General features: G+C 44.6%; 1 protein-coding gene across 3 annotated transcripts in view; it reads left to right on the top strand.

Annotated features, from left to right (window-relative positions):
• Positions 1–17,039, top strand: part of LOC124802563 (rhophilin-2) — a 492,713-nt gene that overhangs the window by 194,612 nt on the left and 281,062 nt on the right. The window contains exon 1 of one of the 3 annotated variants that reach the window (XM_047263433.1): positions 9,091–9,308. The exons of the other annotated variants lie outside the window; for them this stretch is intronic. Coding sequence (XP_047119389.1) covers positions 9,261–9,308 — 48 coding nt within the window. The 5' untranslated portion in view covers positions 9,091–9,260. Of the gene's footprint in view, positions 1–9,090; positions 9,309–17,039 lie in introns of those variants that run through there. 3 annotated transcript variants of the gene reach the window in all.

Here is a 17,039-nt window from a genome sequence, read left to right as displayed (position 1 = left end):
TTATAATATCAGTATTTACTTTAGCCCTACAGAACTCGCCGTTCTATCCAGCTTGGTAGTCACATCAGTGAGATGTTTCCAGAATGAAATTCTCACTGTGCAGCGGAGTGTGCGCTGATACGAAGCTTCCTGGCAGACAAAACCTGTGTGCTGGACCGAGAGTCGAAGTCGGCACCCTTGCCTTTCGCGGGCGAGTGCTCTGCCTCGCAAGGTTTGCAGAACAACTTTGTGAAGTTCGGAAGGTAGGAGACGAGGTACTGGCGGAAGTAAAGCGGTAAGGACGGGTTTTAAGTTCTGCTTGGGTAGCTCAGTTGGCAGAGCATTTTCCCGCGAAAGGCAGAGGTCCCGAGTTGGAGTCTAAAGTCTGGCACACAGTTTAAGTCTTTCAGGAAGTCTCATCAATTAGATGGTCAGCAATTTCATAAAGGCTTAGATTGTTCCACAGTGATACTGGTTTATACTCTCAAATGCTTTTCTAAAATCAACTGAAGTGAAATGACCACATGAAAACAGTCATAAGAAAAGCAGATGCCAGACTGAGATTCATTGGAAGGACCTTAAGAACTGGCTCACAGGCCAATTTTTTGACTCATTCTTCAGCATTGCTAATCAGTCGGCAACCCTTACCAGGTTAGATTAATAGAAGAGAGAGACGAGACCAGACGAAGAGCGGCGCCTTTCGTCACTGGGGATCGTTCAGCGGGTGCGAGAGCATTACGGAGGGGCTCCACACATTCCGGCGCCACACCCTACAAGAGAGCCGCTGCGCCTCACCGAGAGGTTTAGTATTGAAATTCCGCGAAGTACTTTACTGGAAGAGTCAGGTAACGGTTACGTCCTCGCACTTATGTCTACCTCATTTTTACGAAGAAATACAGTTGAATGAGATTTACTGACAATCATTCGTCGCACGCGCAATTCACGAGTGGAACGGGAGGGAGGGGGGGGAGGGAGGGAGGGAGGGAGGGAGGGAGAGAGAGAGAGAGAGAGAGAGAGAGAGTGGAATAGTTGTAGACTCAGCACAAGGTAACATACATCTTTCAAATGGCGTTGCAGCAAGTAAGTTATTAGTTGGTTTCTGAAACGAACGTGCCGTATGTCCTTTCATGACTACAGAGGAGACTAGTTAATGCATCGAGGCTGGCGATCGTCACTCCCGAAAAGTTCGTATGATCTTACATTCTTGTTGTAAAAAGGTGTAAGCTGTTCGCTAATCCAGAGTGTTCACCAGGTTGTTGTACAACATACTTCACTTTTTTCCGGCGAGCTGATAGTTGGGCATAAGAAACCCCAATTGGTGATAACTGGAAGAGGATTTCCAGTTTTGACATTCACCTGATAGCCAGATGAATCGTTGAAATACCCTGGTCGGAATTGGAACTCTATTAACTTATTACCGTGTCAGTATTGACCGTTGTCTCAGTCCAAATTCTGTGTGTGTTTTTGCTTTTGATACTAAAGGTTTGCGACAAACATTATTTAATCTACGTACTGGTCACGCATTTGCCAATATAGGTGTCAATATGACCGTCGTATTTAGCGTTTTATGCTTCCTGTGGCTTTCCTAACTAGCCATTCCTCGTCCTGTATTGACAATAGGTATATAAATTTGCTTCTCTTTGTATGAAATCTGTGGCCCTAAATTACATAAATCTGTTTTCCTGTTAGTATCCGATGGAAAGAGAGAGGCAGCGGCTGGTCTTCATCGGCTTTTCCATAGAACCACTGATTTTTTAAAAACTGAACACAGTACTTCCTCTACCAGACATTCTCTCAGTATAATTACTTCAGTGTGTCTATTTGACAACGAACAGTTCGATGCAAATGTCCTTCAGATATACATGCATGTCTGAAAGAAGACACTGTTGACGATCTTAAAGCTGTGTTGAATTATGAAATGTATTCGCAGATTGCGAACACGATATCACATCAGCTATATGGTTTGCTATGTCTGTACCGGTCCGGGACTCGAACCCAGATCTCCCGCATGTCGTGAACGCTCGGCTGTATCGTTGATGTAATCTCGTACTCGCAGTTTTTGCGAATACATTCCTTAGTTGAATACGGCTGTGGATCTTTTTAGCAGTGTAAGGCATTCGCATCGAACTGGGCTAACTGTATTTCATGACAAAGCAAGACACTGATAAGAGAAACATCCTCCTCTCCCTATACCGGAATTACACTAACATTTTGCGAGCTGTATGGGACGTAGTTCGATCTGGTAGGCGAGCATGGACAGCCGAAGTGGATGAAGCGAGTACTCGCGAAAAAGGGATATCCGAGTTCGGGTCCCTGACCGACACAAACTTTGATGTGCGTATAGTAAACCATACAGCCGATGTAACATTGTATTCGCAGTTTGCGACTACCTTTCATAAATACCGTCACAGTAGTCGTTAACATATGGCGCTTTTCTAATTGCTAAGATTATAGGTCTACAGGACGGGTAATGCGAATGACGTTTCGTACTGAACAGTAAAAGCTGTTTTAATGTGGCTGCAGTGAAATGCAACAAGACAGAAATTGGTCATAAACATCGAAGTTCAGATACTTTGGTTACGAAAGATAGGCTCCGTTTTCTAAAACCTGACTTTCAATCAACCGTTTGTCTAATGAATGAAAGGAAAAAGTAAGGAGTTTTAAAAAATTCTTTCGGTCTGTATGTCCCTCCGTCCGTCCGCGTATGCTGGCGCGCGAACCGAGAGGAACTCGTTTAGTGTGTAGAGAATCCAGTTGTCTTGTCGGTTTTTCGCAGTAGGTGCATGTACTGCGAATGCCGTACACGCTCTACCGTAGCTATGATACATAAAATTAGGTCGAGGTCAGTCTTCTCTTCACAATTACTGACATTTGCTTATCAACAAAGTTCCTCTTTCAGCGATGATATCACTGGATTGGAATCCACTAGGCTGACGCCCGACTCGTATGTTGGGGGGCACGAACCCGTTACTCCTCGCTGCTGTAAGTCACGCTAGTGGCGTTTAAGAATTCCCAGCCAGCTCCGTACAAGTGAGGCAACAAGATTAATGTGAGTGAGTTACCTTACACCAGACGTCACGAAAACAGTAAAGTTTACTAAAAAATTGCGAAACAAGTTTTCCCTGTCACTCACTGACAACAATGACGATACATATTAGAACTGTAGTTGGACTCTCAAACGATGGCTGTCGAGTTTAGGTTTGTTCGACGTAGCAAAGTCACGCATATTCAGAAAGCCAATGAGCGTTTAGTTGTGTTCTGAGCGCTCTGCTCTGAATGCCGCAGCTAATGCGAGCATTAAACGTGAGCGTAGCAAGTTGTTTAGTGAATTTATATTTCATTTGTTGCGAGTTGTTACCGCTGACGGTGGTGGTAAGTCATAAATTCTGCATAAGTAAGCGAGAGACATAATTTGAAGGATATACGCTTCCTTCAGATGGAAAGCACGCGCATGCACGTACCGCAACTGTCGCTCGGAATCGTAAACAATGCCACCCCCGTCCATGTCTCGACATGCGCGAACCACGATAGTTCGTGGATCGGACAATGGTCTGCCAATTCTTGGCAGGCAGCAGCGCCGTTGAGGGCAAGAAGTATGCAATGGGCACTATTCCCGTCCTGGCGACTTTACCTTATCTTAACTTCACTTAGGCATCTCACTATTAATTCGCAACCTACATAAATATGTTATATATCAATTAATAAGCTATTGCAGTATGAGAAACTATTACAAAGGTTCACTAAAATGTCCTGAATGTCATTTTTCTTTTATTCACTGCATTGTATTAAAACAGTCTTAAATTGAGTTCATGTTACTTGGTATAAACAGGTACCATATTTGAAGATGACAGACACTGCAATGCGCATTCACGAATCCATGTTACTTCCGTGTGGCATTTATACCCTAGCAGGGGATCGGTGTTAATTGCGCACTCTCGTGAGTTGTGATCACTGGAAGAGACAATGAAATATTCCCTCTTTCACTTTTATTAATCCCACAGTGGACACGCTACATACCATTGTACCTCTGACGTAAGCCGCAAACTTCACTTAGTTTACAAGCGAATTTATTACCTGCAACTAAAATTAAGTACGTCTTCAGATATTATTGCCTCCATAAGTATTTTTATTTGTTACAGATGAAGAAAAGTATACTCTTAAGAAGCATTTTAACTTTAATGGACATTTTTGGATTCGGCTATTAGCTGCTAGAAGCTTGTATGTTGTATGGTAACCGGGGACCTAGAAACGACGGAGAGGCTCCGTCCCCGCCGCAGCCGCAGTGGTCCACAACCCCACGACGACTACCGCAGTCCACTTCACCCCTCCTCCGGCCTACACCGAACCCAGGGTTATTGTGCGGTTCGGCCCCCGGTGGAACCCCCGCCCCCCAGGTAACGTGTCACACTAGACGAGTGTAACCCCTATGTTTGCGTGGTAGAGTAATGGTGGTGTACGCGTACGTGGAGAACTCGTTTGCGCAGCAATCGCCGACATAGCGTAGCTGAGGCGGAATAAGGGGAACCAGCCCACATTCGCCGAGGCACATGGAAAACCGCCTAAAACCATCCACAGACTGGCCGGCTCACCGGACCTTTACACAAGTCCGCCGGGCGGATTCGTGCCGGGGACCAGGCGCTCCTTGCCGCTCCGGAAAGCCGTGCGTTAGATCGCTCGGCTAACCGGGCGGGCTGCTAGAAGCTTAGTGTTATAAAATCTGAGAACCGCGGGCTACAGTTTGAGAAGCACTGATCTAAAAACAATAGGAACAACTGTAGAATATTCTGACAGTACAGAGGACACGGGTTGGTTCCCATTCTGGACGACATATCGTTACTGGTATTACTCAGTCCGTGTTCATTTCCTGCCATATCCGAAGTTCATTCTACCTAGCAAGAAAGACTACACGCTGTCCGCCGGTGACAATGCTTTGCTTATTCTCCGCCTACGGACGTAGGGAACAATGGGACAGCAGAAATGATTTAGTGTTGCTGTCGATACTTTCCGCTAAAGTCGTAACGTTGCAGTGTTCCTCGTGTCCTATCGTGCGGCGCCTCATAGTTCTGTGACCTGTTGCGACTTCCAAACAGTGTAAGAGAGTAACTTTCGTCGAATAAGTGGGTGTTCTGCCGTACTTAAAACAGAACTTGTTGCACAATCTTGTGTCTAGTGTTGGAGGAAGTTCAGTATCGACGAACTATCACTAGTATACGGAAAGGCTTCATTGCATCATTAAAATAACATACAGTATTCTTCACCTAAGTTTATACTTGCGCGTATATTACAGGACGAACTATCCACGGTTGAATAATTTCGCTACTTGCGAAGACCCTAACTGGACTATATTACTTCCTACGGCCGATGTCTTGGGTCGTCACCGCTCTACTGACCTAAGGTAGCTATTGTTAAAATTTTGAATTAAACTAAATGCATATTCGTTAACTATCGTGGGTGACGTAGTTTTTATGATCACTGGCACTTTCCCTGAGTTTTGGTTTTGTAATTTGGTAAAGTTTTTAAATATGATTGCCTCCGAACAGCTGACGACATGAATGTAGAGTCTACTGTATACTCATTATCAGCGATGTCTTCTATCAACGTACATTGGTCTTCTGTTAGTCCATCCACTGCTGCCTGCCGCTACACTGGCATCAGTAGCTCGTGTTATGGTGCAAACGTCTAAAAGTAAAAAATAAAAAAAAGAAGAAATCGAATGGAACCACGTTTGTAACCAAGAAGAGCAGTATCGTGTGGATACCACTCCATGAACGACATGAGCTAGGATAGAGCACACTTGCGTGTCTCTCTTGGAACATAATGTCTACAGCGTTGTGACTTACGTATAAATCTCCTGATTCCAAATTGGTTTGTTTACTTTATTTATTGGCGTCTTGTGTTCATGCCATAAAGCCAGCATGTTATTTCAAAAATTCACTGATGAAAACACATGTTTAACGACGATGTCATAACGATACATCGCGCTGACTGTTACTCCTCACGTTATTTGGGGAAAAATACGCTGCTTCTATAATAAGTTAAGGTGCAACTTTAGCTTGTGAAAGCCATCATATAACAAGCAGATAAAGATATAACAATACGTATATATGGCACTATGTTCATACGGGCAATCCATTGTTCGATTGAAACTCTCCGTGGAATAGGCGCCCCAGTATTTGAGCGGCTTCCATTCTCTTAGGCTGGGGCCACAGTGGAAGCGACAACGCTCACCAGAAATCGCCCGATAGCTGGATCACAGAGCGTCCTGTCTGTCAATTTTTGGCTATTAAAACGACGGCGAGAGAGAGAGAGAGAGAGAGAGAGAGAGAGAGAGAGAGAGAGAGAGAGAGAGAATTTTTAAGCATAATAATACAGCGTTAAATCAAATAATGTTTTTATCTCCATTGCAGATTACAGTTACGAAAAATTTGGAACTTGAAATATGAAATTACAGGATTATCAGCAAAAAAGCTGTGAAGGCTTCTAATTTCTGAAAAGATTTTGTGTCTCACTTCATTACTATTCTGTATGTCAAAATACTCCTAAGCAGTAATAGTTGATTCGGCAATTCTTTCGCACAAACTGTATTAAACAATTAAAAAGCAAAATATGCGAGTGGAATCGTAAAAACAAGGGGATTCCCAGAGAACGGACTGCCGAACGAAACGTTGCGCAAGGTTGGCGAAGCAATTCGGTCGCACACAACGGCTCGTTCATTTGACAGGGTTGGCAGAATAAAGTGCTAACCCACAAGAGCGTCTTTTGCGTTACTCCGTATATGTTTGAATTTAGCCAAAGACAAGAAGTTAAATACTGTAAGACAAATGTGGTGTATTCAAAAACACAAATAGATGACTTGATCAGGCTAATCCTTATTAAATTGCGGGTTAGCGCTTTTCTCCGCCAACTCTTCCATGTTAGCCTTTTGGTGTTAGCGCATTGAATTGTTGATAGCGTTGGGATGAGTCATAAGATATAAATGATAGGTAAATAATAGAAATGTAATAAATCGCTGCCAGGATACCTCGTATGCGAGGGAGGACCCGGAAATAGCGAGAAATGTTTTACAGAATCGTGTATTTGACGGAACATTTTCAAAGCTTAAACACCTTCATAGTATCCTTCAGACGTAATACGCTTAGCCCTACGTTTTTTCCCGTTGGTAGAAACAGTTTATGAACTCGTCTGAAGTTACGCTGTCTAGTGCCTCCAATGATTAATTTTTCACTTCTACGTCTTGAACACGATTCCCTTTTAGGTTTCCTTTCATTCTTAGCATTAAAAATAAATCACAAGGGACGAGGTCCGGTGAGTACAACGAGTGAGAAACCGTTGTGATTAGGTCTTTGGCCAAAAACTGCCTGACACTCAACGCAGTGTGCGCAGGGGATTTGCGGTGAAAAAGCTTATCTCCTGATTTGCCACAATGCGGGTCGTTCTCCTGTCTGTTATTTTTTTTTTTTTCTTCTTCACTTCTTCACTTCTTCACTTCTTCACTCCTTCACTGCTTCACATGATCGTTTTAGCACTTCAAGATGGTTATGTTAGTTAAGTAATGAACGATCCTCTTGAAGTGGAAAAAAATAAAGCACTGTCTTCATATGGGATCTCACGTGCTTTGATTTCTGTGGTTTTGGTGACTGCGTCTTCCACTGGCTGGACTGTTGCGTGGTTCCTGGGTCTTATTTATAACACCACGACTCGTCGCCCGTGATGACTTTCGCGACAAAATCCGGATCATTTTCTAGCTATTTTTTAAAGTCCGAGAACATGTGCAAACTGTTGGTTTTCGGGTCGTCAGAAGGCACGCGCGGAACGAATTTTGCTGCAACACATGACACTTTCAGTCCAAATTCATTGGTACGAATTCCTGAATATTTCAGCCATTTTAAAAATTTGATCGATTCTTCTAAGACGATCAAACATGAAACGTCCTGGGAGATTACAGCTATGTGCCAGACTGAGATTCGAACTCTGAATCTTTCCCTTCCGCGGGCAATTGTTCTACCGATTAAGCAACCCAAGCACGACGCAATAGCGGTCCTTGAAACGAGCAGACGTGATCGCAATACGAATTTTTTCAATATTTTCGTTCGTTATCGAAATCGAGGGGCGTTCCGGTCGTGAATCGTCTTCAGTTGCCATTTTACCACTTTTAAAATGAAAAAGCCTCTCGTAAACTCTTGCTCGACTCAAATCTCCCTCCCCTTAAGCGTTCAAGCATTTGACATCCCCTGCTGCTGATTTCACTAACATAACCTAGTGAGTTAATGTTTAATGTCTACTATAGAAAAATCGCCTGACTCGTGAATCAGCGCTGACAAAAACATTCACACTGGCCACAATAATGTTTCCGCAACAATGTCGCAAGGGCAGCTGATAGTCTGGTGAAGACATCTAGCGAGATCGTGCACCAGCACACTCACCTGAAGATGGCGGCCAGTTGGACCGCGGAAATATTGTGTCATGAAGACGTTATAATCCGGCTGCATACCCGAGAAGAATATTATCAGAATCTGAATTAGTGTTCGACCAAACAGAGAGAAATTTTCATTACTTTTGGTATCTCCTTCGTAAAATACTGATGTGAGTAAAAGCATCAGTTAAAAATATCGAGTAAAGTATACGTGTCAACATGAAAGTACTCGATATCAAGAATTACAGATTTTTTCCGTGTTCCTAAACATGAGACTGTCGTGCTTGAATTCCTGCGATTAACAGGATTGTTTTATGCAAATAACTCGGCCAGATCTCACAGACTACCATGTAGTGAATTATTTTAGCTACTTAACGTCCTCACGGGAATACGGTGTTGTCAAAGTAGGCGTAGCAGACGACTGCTGCACAGCGGGCGTTGGCAGCCGCCGGCCGCACCTGCTGCGGATCGTCCTCGAACAGACGAGACTGCCGGCGTGGCCTGTGAGGCTGTAGAAAGTTGCCCCTGATGCTTGGCCCGTTGTTTTGAAGCGCCCGTCTCCGGCGTTCCGATCGCGCCTCCTTTCCCTCGCGAGCGGCGCGGTGTCTCTGGCGACCACCGGCAGAGGCGCTGGCGTTGGCGGCGCGCGCCCTCCGAAGCGAGCGCTGGAGCCCCGCCACTGTGCGCCCAGGCGGCCGACCAGCGCGTCCCACACTCCTCGAGCGCCGCGGTCCGCGCTTCGTGTCCCTCCTGCGTCGTCTGCCCTGACAGTCGGAGAACCCAGGCGTCTCGCGTGTTTTTGTGTTTGTGATGCGTGTGACCTCTGCCGGCTGACCGCAAACGGTGACATTGGCTCCATTGTTGCGGCATGGCGCAGGCGGCGGTGCTACGGGCGCAGAACCGGGCTAGCCACAAGGTGAGCGACAATGTCCCAGTGTTCAAATTCTACATGTGTACTGCGCAAAATCTGCAATGCAGGATGTGCTGATTGGTAACTTCCTGGTTCAAAACCGTTAAGACTTTGGTAGCCACTAGTTCACAGATTGCCTGTTTGAACCTGTTTCGGTTTTTTCGGCCGACGTTGGTTTGTCTGACGTTCCGCCAGCATGAATGGCTAATGGCTGGCATTGTCGAAGCTTTCCAGAATGAGATTTTCACTCTGCAGCGGAGTGTGCGCTGATATGGAACTTCGTGGCAGATTAAAACTGTGTGCTGGACTGAGACTCGAGCTCCGGAACCTTTGCCTTTCGCGGGCAAGTGCTCTATCCTTCCTTTCAGGAGCTCTAGTTCTGCAAGGTTCGCAGGAGAGCTTCTGTAAACTTTGGAAGGTAGGAGACGAGATACTGGCAGAAGTAAAGGTGTGAGGAGGGGGGGGGGGGGGGGGCGTGAGCAGTGCTTCGGTAGTTCAGATGGTAGAGCACTTGCCCTCGAAAGGCAAAGGTCCCGAGTTCGACTCTCAGTCCGGCACACCGTTTTAATCTGCCAGGAAGTTTCATTGTCAAAGCTGTTTCCACCAGCAGTGGACGATGAAGCTTTGACAGTGGCCGCCACTCGTGGTGGTGTATCGTCTGAAAAGTCGTCAAACATCGGCCGAAAAACTCCAGACACAAATAAAAGGCAATTTGTCAACTGCCTGGTAATTAAAACTGCTCTCAGACTGGGTCTCGAAACTGGTGACCTCAGATTTTAAGTCCCATTGTGCTTAGAGCCATTTGAACCATTTGACTGCCGTTTTGACTCTTGGAACTAGAAAATAATCGCACGGTGCGATATCTGGTGAATAAGAGTTTTTTGCAAATTCTCGAGTAGTGTGGACACCACCATCGCACTCCCCCTTCCCTGAAATTTTGATTGTGGGGACCGGTCTGTAGCGTAGCCTGACGTCTAGAATAGGTTGTAAGGTGGTCAATGAATATAAATGCCAAATAAGGATTGAGGTAACAGATTGACCTGTAGTGCACCCTAATATTAAGATTTGACGTCATATTAGAAACATTTTGTCACCAATAGCAAACGTTTTGTCATAAAAACTAAAACTGCAGTGTAAAATCAGAAACGTGCATTACTTTACGGACAGATCTGCAATGAGTATTTTGATGCGTTTTATTAACATACATGGTGCATAAACTGCGAACAATGTAGAGGGGGTCCAGTACGTAACTATCACACAAATGCTCTGTCAGAGGTACTGGCGGAAGTAAAGCTGTTAAGGCGCTTCCTGAGTTGTGCCCTTACAGCTTTATAGCTCCACTTCAGAGCATTTCCTGGCTAGAGGCAAAGGTTTCTGGTTGGAATCGCAGGCTTCCGCGGCCATTGCCATCTAATACCAGAAAAATGTCTGTACGTATTCCGTGCGTTCCTATACCATTTATCTGATTACGGTAGAGCTGTGATGAGTTATGTACACGCCCGCGAAGGTTCTGACGGAGTAAGAACGACCAACATCCCCTAGGAACGGGGCTGGAGGTGAAAAGGGGGCGATGTAGCAGCATAACTCTAGAACCATATTTTCGATATAACTGACTCATTATTTTTATAAGATTGCTGTGGGAGTAATAAACATCTACAAGCCCGTTACATCTAAAAAATAGTTGATAACGACCGATATTAGTACCAAATCCGTAGTTTCCGAGGTCACTACGTTGATTGGTGACGGTCCCAGTAAATTTGCATCCGTAGATGTATGGGTGTGAGAGACCAGGTTACAAGGAAAGTTACGTATCAGCATATGTCGGTAAAACTGCAACAATTTCTATCAAATATTCTTCACGGAGGGCTCACAGCCAAATATTTATTTATTGAATGAATGTGACACTCTTTTTTTCCTTCCATGGGCCGTTACGTATGTAATCTTCCCTCGTTTCTTTCGGTGTATAAGCACCGAAATGTAGGTAAGGGATTAATGTGGCATTTGTGTCTTTGTGACGTGCGCGCGGTAAATACGGAAATGTGAACTATGGCGACGTTATTACCAATTGCGTGCAAACGGAACCAACATTCTGTTACTCTTTTCTTGGCTGCCGAAGGTCGAACACCGGTAGACATCCGTCGGCGAACGAAGAATTTGTGTGGGTCAGCATGTCTGTGGAAAACCACCGTTTTGGAATGGTGTGCCTAGTCCCGTGCTGCTTCGTGATAACGCACGTCCCCTTATCGCAAATGTCGTAACGCGGCAGTTAAGCAAACTGAGATGGGAGACACGGAGCACACGCCCTACAGTCCTGATCTCTCCGCATGCAACTATCACGCCTTCGGTCCCTTAAAAAAAGCCTTGAAGGATCACAGATTCCTGTCGGACGAGAACATGCAGCAGGCTGTTATGGACTTCTTCACGCAGGCAGGACACGGTGCTCTACTAAAGAAGTATCTTCAACCTGGTGCGTCGGTGGGATGAATGCCTCAGTGCTCAAGACGATTTTGCCTGATTGGCGTACTGTACTGCCTTCGAAAAGAAACCCGATCGCTCCCCGTTATACAGGGTGTTACAAAAAGGTACGGCCAAACTTTCAGGAAACATTCCTCACACACAAAGAAAGAAAATGTTATGTGGACATGTGTCCGGAAACGCTTACTTTCCATGTTAGAGTTCATTTTATTACTTCTCTTCAAATCACATTAATCATGGAGTCGAAACACACAGCAACAGAAGGTACCAGCGTGACGTCAAACACTTTGTTACAGGAAATGTTCAAAATGTCCTCCGTTAGCGAGGATACATGCATCCACCCTCCGTCGCATGGAATCCCTGATGCGCTGATGAAGCCCTGGAGAATGGCGTATTGTATCACAGCCGTCCACAATACGAGCACGAAGAGTCTCTACATTTGGTACCGGGGTTGCGTAGACAAGAGCTTTCAAATGCTCTATGAATGAAAGTCAAGAGGGCTGAGGTCAGGAGGGCGTGGAGACCATGGAATTGGTCCGCCTCTGCCAATCCATCGGTCACCGTATCTGTTGTTGAGAAGCGTACGAACACTTCGACTGAAATGTGCAGGAGCTTCATCGTGCATGAGCCACATGTTGTGTCGTACTTGTAAAGGCACATGTTCTAGCAGCACAGGTAGAGTATCCTGTATGAAATCATGATAACGTGCTCCATTGAGCGTAGGTGGAAGAACATGGGGCCCAATCAAGACATCACCAACAATGCCTGCCCAAACGTTCACAGAAAATCTGTGTTGTTGACGTGATTGCACAATTGCGTGCGGATTCTCGTCAGCCCACACATGTTGATAGTGAAAATTTTACAGTTTGATCACGTTGGAATGAAGCCTCATCCGTAAAGAGAACATTTGCACTGAACTGAGGATTGACACATTGTTGGATAAACCATTCGCAGAAGTGTACCCGTGGAGGCCAATCAGCTGCTGATAGTGCCTGCACACGCTGTACATGGTACGGAAACAACTGGTTCTCCCGTAGCACTCTCCATACAGTGACGTGGTCAACGTTACCTTGTACAGCAGCAGCGTCTCTGACGCTGACATTAGGGTTATCGTCAACTGCACGAAGAATTGCCTCGTGCATTGCAGCTGTTCTCGTCGTTGTAGGTCTTCCCCAGTCGCGAGTCATGGGCTGGAATGTTCCGTGCTCCCTAAGACGCCGATCAGTTGCTTTGAACGTCTGCCTGTCGGGACACCTTCGTTCTGGAAATCTGTCTCGATACAAACGTACCGCGCCACGGCTATTGCCCCGTGCTAATCCATACATCAAATGAGCATCTGCCAACTCCTCATTTGTAAACATTGCACTGACTGCAAAACCACTTTCGTGATGAACACCAACCTGTTGATGCTACGTACTGATGTGCTTGATGCTAGTGCTGTAGAGCAATGAGTCGCATGTCAACACAAGCACCGAAGTCAACATTACCTTCCTTCAATTGGGCCAACTGGCGGTGAATCGAGGAAGTACAGTACATACTGACCAAACTAAAATGAGCTCTAACATGGAAATTAAGCTTTTCCGGACACATGTCCACATAACATCTTTTCTTTATTTGTGTGTGAGGAACGTTTCCTGAAAATTTGGCCGTACCTTTTTGTAACACCCTGTATAACAAACGCCCTGTAATATACCTCTGTGCGTCTCCTATCTCTTAGCTTGAAGACGTACGATGGTGGCAAAAATATTGTCGTACAGTGTTTGAGTATCGCTTCTCTGAATGTATTAAACAAGATTTTGCGATAACTAAGTTTTCCTCCTTCCAAGGCTTCCCGTGTAAGTTACGGAACACTTCCTTTACACTTTCGCATGGAATATATCAACCATTTACGATCCGAGTAGCGCATCTTTGAATTAGTACGCTTCTTGTTGTCATGCCTGCTTCATAAGGAAGCCAAGCACTGGAACAATATGCAGAATTGATCGCATCAGGGGCTTGTATGCTTTTTTTTTTTTTTTTCACAGGTGCATTGCGTTTTCCCAGAACCCTTCCAACAAACCTTCCATGTGCTTTCCCTAATACTGATCTTACGTCATAGTTCCGTTTCATATAGCCCCCTAGAACTACTTCCAAACACTTCTACAGTGTCAAATTAGATGGGGAGAGGACTAAGACGACAGAGCAAGCGGTGTACCTAAATAGTTTTACATTAGTTGTCGTTCCTAGATAACAGAACGCAGCACGTCATTCTCAGTGGAGAGAAGTCTTCCGAAGTAAGAGTGATTTCAGGTGTGCCGCAGGGGAGTGTCATAGAACCGTTGCTATTCACGATATACATAAATGACCTTGTGGATAACATCGAAAGTTCACTGAAGCTTTTTGCGGATGATGCTGTAGTATATCGAGAGGTTGTAACAATGGAACATTGTACTGATATGCAGGAGGATCTGTAACGAATTGACGCATGGTGCAGGGAATGGCAATTGAATCTCAATGTAGACAAGTGTAATGTGCTTCGACTACATAGAAAGCAAGCGCTCTTACCATTTAGCTACAATATAGGTCAGCAACTGGAAGCAGTGAATTCCATAAATTATCCGGGAGAAGGTATTAGGAGTGATTTAAAATAGAATGACCATATAAAATTAACCGTCGGTAAAGCAGATGCCAGACTGAGATTCATTGGAAGAATCCTAAGAAATGCAATCCGAAAACAAAGGAAGTAGGTTACAGTACACTTGGTCGCCCACTGCTTGAATACTGCTGACCAGTGTGGGATCCGTACCAGATAGGGTTGATAGAAGAGACAGAGAGAAGATCCAACGGAGAACAGCGCACTTCGTTACAGGATCATTTAGTAATCGCGAAAGCATTACGGAGATGATAAATTCCAGTGGAAGACTCTGCAATGGAGACGCTGAGTAGCTCGGTACGGGCTTTTGTTGAAGTTTCGAGAACATACCTTCACCGAAGAGTCAAGCAGTATATTGCTCCCTCCTACGTATATCTCGCGAAGAGACCATGGGGATAAAATCAGAGAGATTAGAGCCCACACAGAGGCATACCGACAATCTTTCTTTCCACGAACACGAGACTGGAATAGAAGGGAGAACCGATAGAGGTACTCAAGGCACTCTCCGCCACACACCGTCAGGTGGCTTGAGGAGTATGGATGTAGATGTCTTTAAAAAATTTGCAGTTGATTTCTTTCTTTCAACCGTCTCCGAAGTGAGCTAACGCTCCATTAGCTAACGACATGGACGACTAGGCCCACGCATTATACTCCAAACTTCCTTCATTTCTACCGGAAGTCCGTTCGTTTGGAGTAACGGGGAAATCGCTTTGAGTGAATATTACGCAAATATAAACAAAACATCTACTAGGCGCTATAACAGAGGACATAACTTGGTAAATGTGGATATTTTATTGGCAGAGAGTAGCAATTAGCACATTTCTTTTAACAATAAAGCTTATTTCAGTGAAATGTTGACGTAAATTTTGTAATGGCTGAACTAGTTTCAGATGGCTATTCATTTTCAATAGCCCTATAAAAGCTAAAAAGAAACAGTTGTTCCATGCCCCCTTGTGTACTGTTTCTTGTTAATTCTTTATACCGCTATTGAAAATCAATACTCGGTAGTCAGCGGTTTAGCCATAAGCAATTATTTACACAATAAATCTACTGAAATAAACTTTATTGTTCAGAATGTAACAGTTTAGGAAGTTATATGGGAAGAGGAGCGTATTAGAATCGAACATAAATTTTAGTGTCAGGAAGTCATCATTTTTATTAGAAAAGTGTTCGGAGCGTAGCCTTACGCGCAAGCGAAACATGAGTGAGAAACAGTACATAAAAGAAGCTTTTTGTCGTAGGGCCAAAGAAGAGTGCTGAAGGCTAGGTGGGTAGATTAGATAATTGAGAAATACTGAATGTGATTGGGGAGAAAACATTATGGCAGAACTAAAATAAGTTGGTACATGTCTTGGGGCGTCAGGGAATAGTTAATTAGGTTGTGGAGAGAATAATGGGAGAGGGTTACTGCAGAGGAATAATAAACATTAAATGTCATAAGCAAGGTCAGAAGCGAAGTACGATGCAGTAGTTACGCAGAAATCAAGAGTTGTAAAAAGGTAGACTAGGTTGAGAGAAGCACGAAACAAATTCACGGACTGAAGACGACGACATTCGAAAGTACGCATTCGTGGTCTGTCACCTTCAATAAACTACTCTGGGTATGCGGACCACGTCAACGTGTTGGAGCAGTAGCTGAAATGTTGGTCTATAGAACAACATGACGACGTGACCCCACACAGCCAGAAAAAAATTATTGAAGAATTTGGCAGTTATTGTAGATAGCAATATAAGCTGTACTCACAGGCCAGGCATATACGTGTGTGCAATGACCTACGACCACGCGTCAAATAATACAGCTACGGCAAATGGGTGAAATTGCCTCAGTCATTCATGATATCCATGTACTTGGCCTGAACTGCTTTTTGTTCCCGCCAAGGCCAGTGGAACTCAAGACACGCTCTGCTTCTAACAGGTAATGGCGGCAGCAAAGAATAAGTTAACACCATCACTATCTTTATCGCCACGATGGGCGGTGCCAGAAACCGTGTTGTTGGGCGGTTTTACTGCTGGCTTTCTCGTCCAACTTCACTCACAGAATGTTATCACATGGCTGAAATCGCAGTCGTCCGCGGTGTTCCCAACAGTTTCGTACTCGGTCTTCCGTCCCCTGATGACGACTTCAAGGAAATGGCTGTAATCAGCCCTATGGTACTTGGAGATAGAAAATTGTTCACTACGTCCCACCAGAACGAAGGTGTTTCTCGGCTCATAACGCAAACTAATTAGCGCCCTTTCCTTTATAACTTCGTTGGCTTCAGTGTACTGGATGTCGGGGAAATTCGACCCCTCTTGACTAGAAATCTGTTAAGAGAAGAGCAACGGAACTTGAGCTACCGCAGTCAACAGTGTGTGGCCACATCAAAAAATTGGCCAACTACGAATAGTACTAGAGCTCTGAGAGTTCCGTAAAAACTTAGTTACGTATATAGATAGTTCATCCATCCAGGAAATAGAGAACTTTTCTGCCTGTTATCGATGTAGGTTGTGGCAAGATACCGGTTTCAAGCATTCAAAGATTTTTCCAGAATGTCCTAATTCAAGCTTAAAATGTTTTGTATAATTTCGCACTTGTAAGAAGGGATCTTAACAGACGTACAAACACGCACAGGCAACAAAAAGTGATCCTG

This window comes from Schistocerca piceifrons, chromosome 6 (assembly GCF_021461385.2).
Source record: "Schistocerca piceifrons isolate TAMUIC-IGC-003096 chromosome 6, iqSchPice1.1, whole genome shotgun sequence".
In the NCBI taxonomy this organism is placed as follows: Eukaryota; Metazoa; Arthropoda; class Insecta; order Orthoptera; family Acrididae; genus Schistocerca; species Schistocerca piceifrons.
Note: the sequence above shows the minus strand (reverse complement) of the source record. Positions and strands in the feature narration are given on the sequence as shown.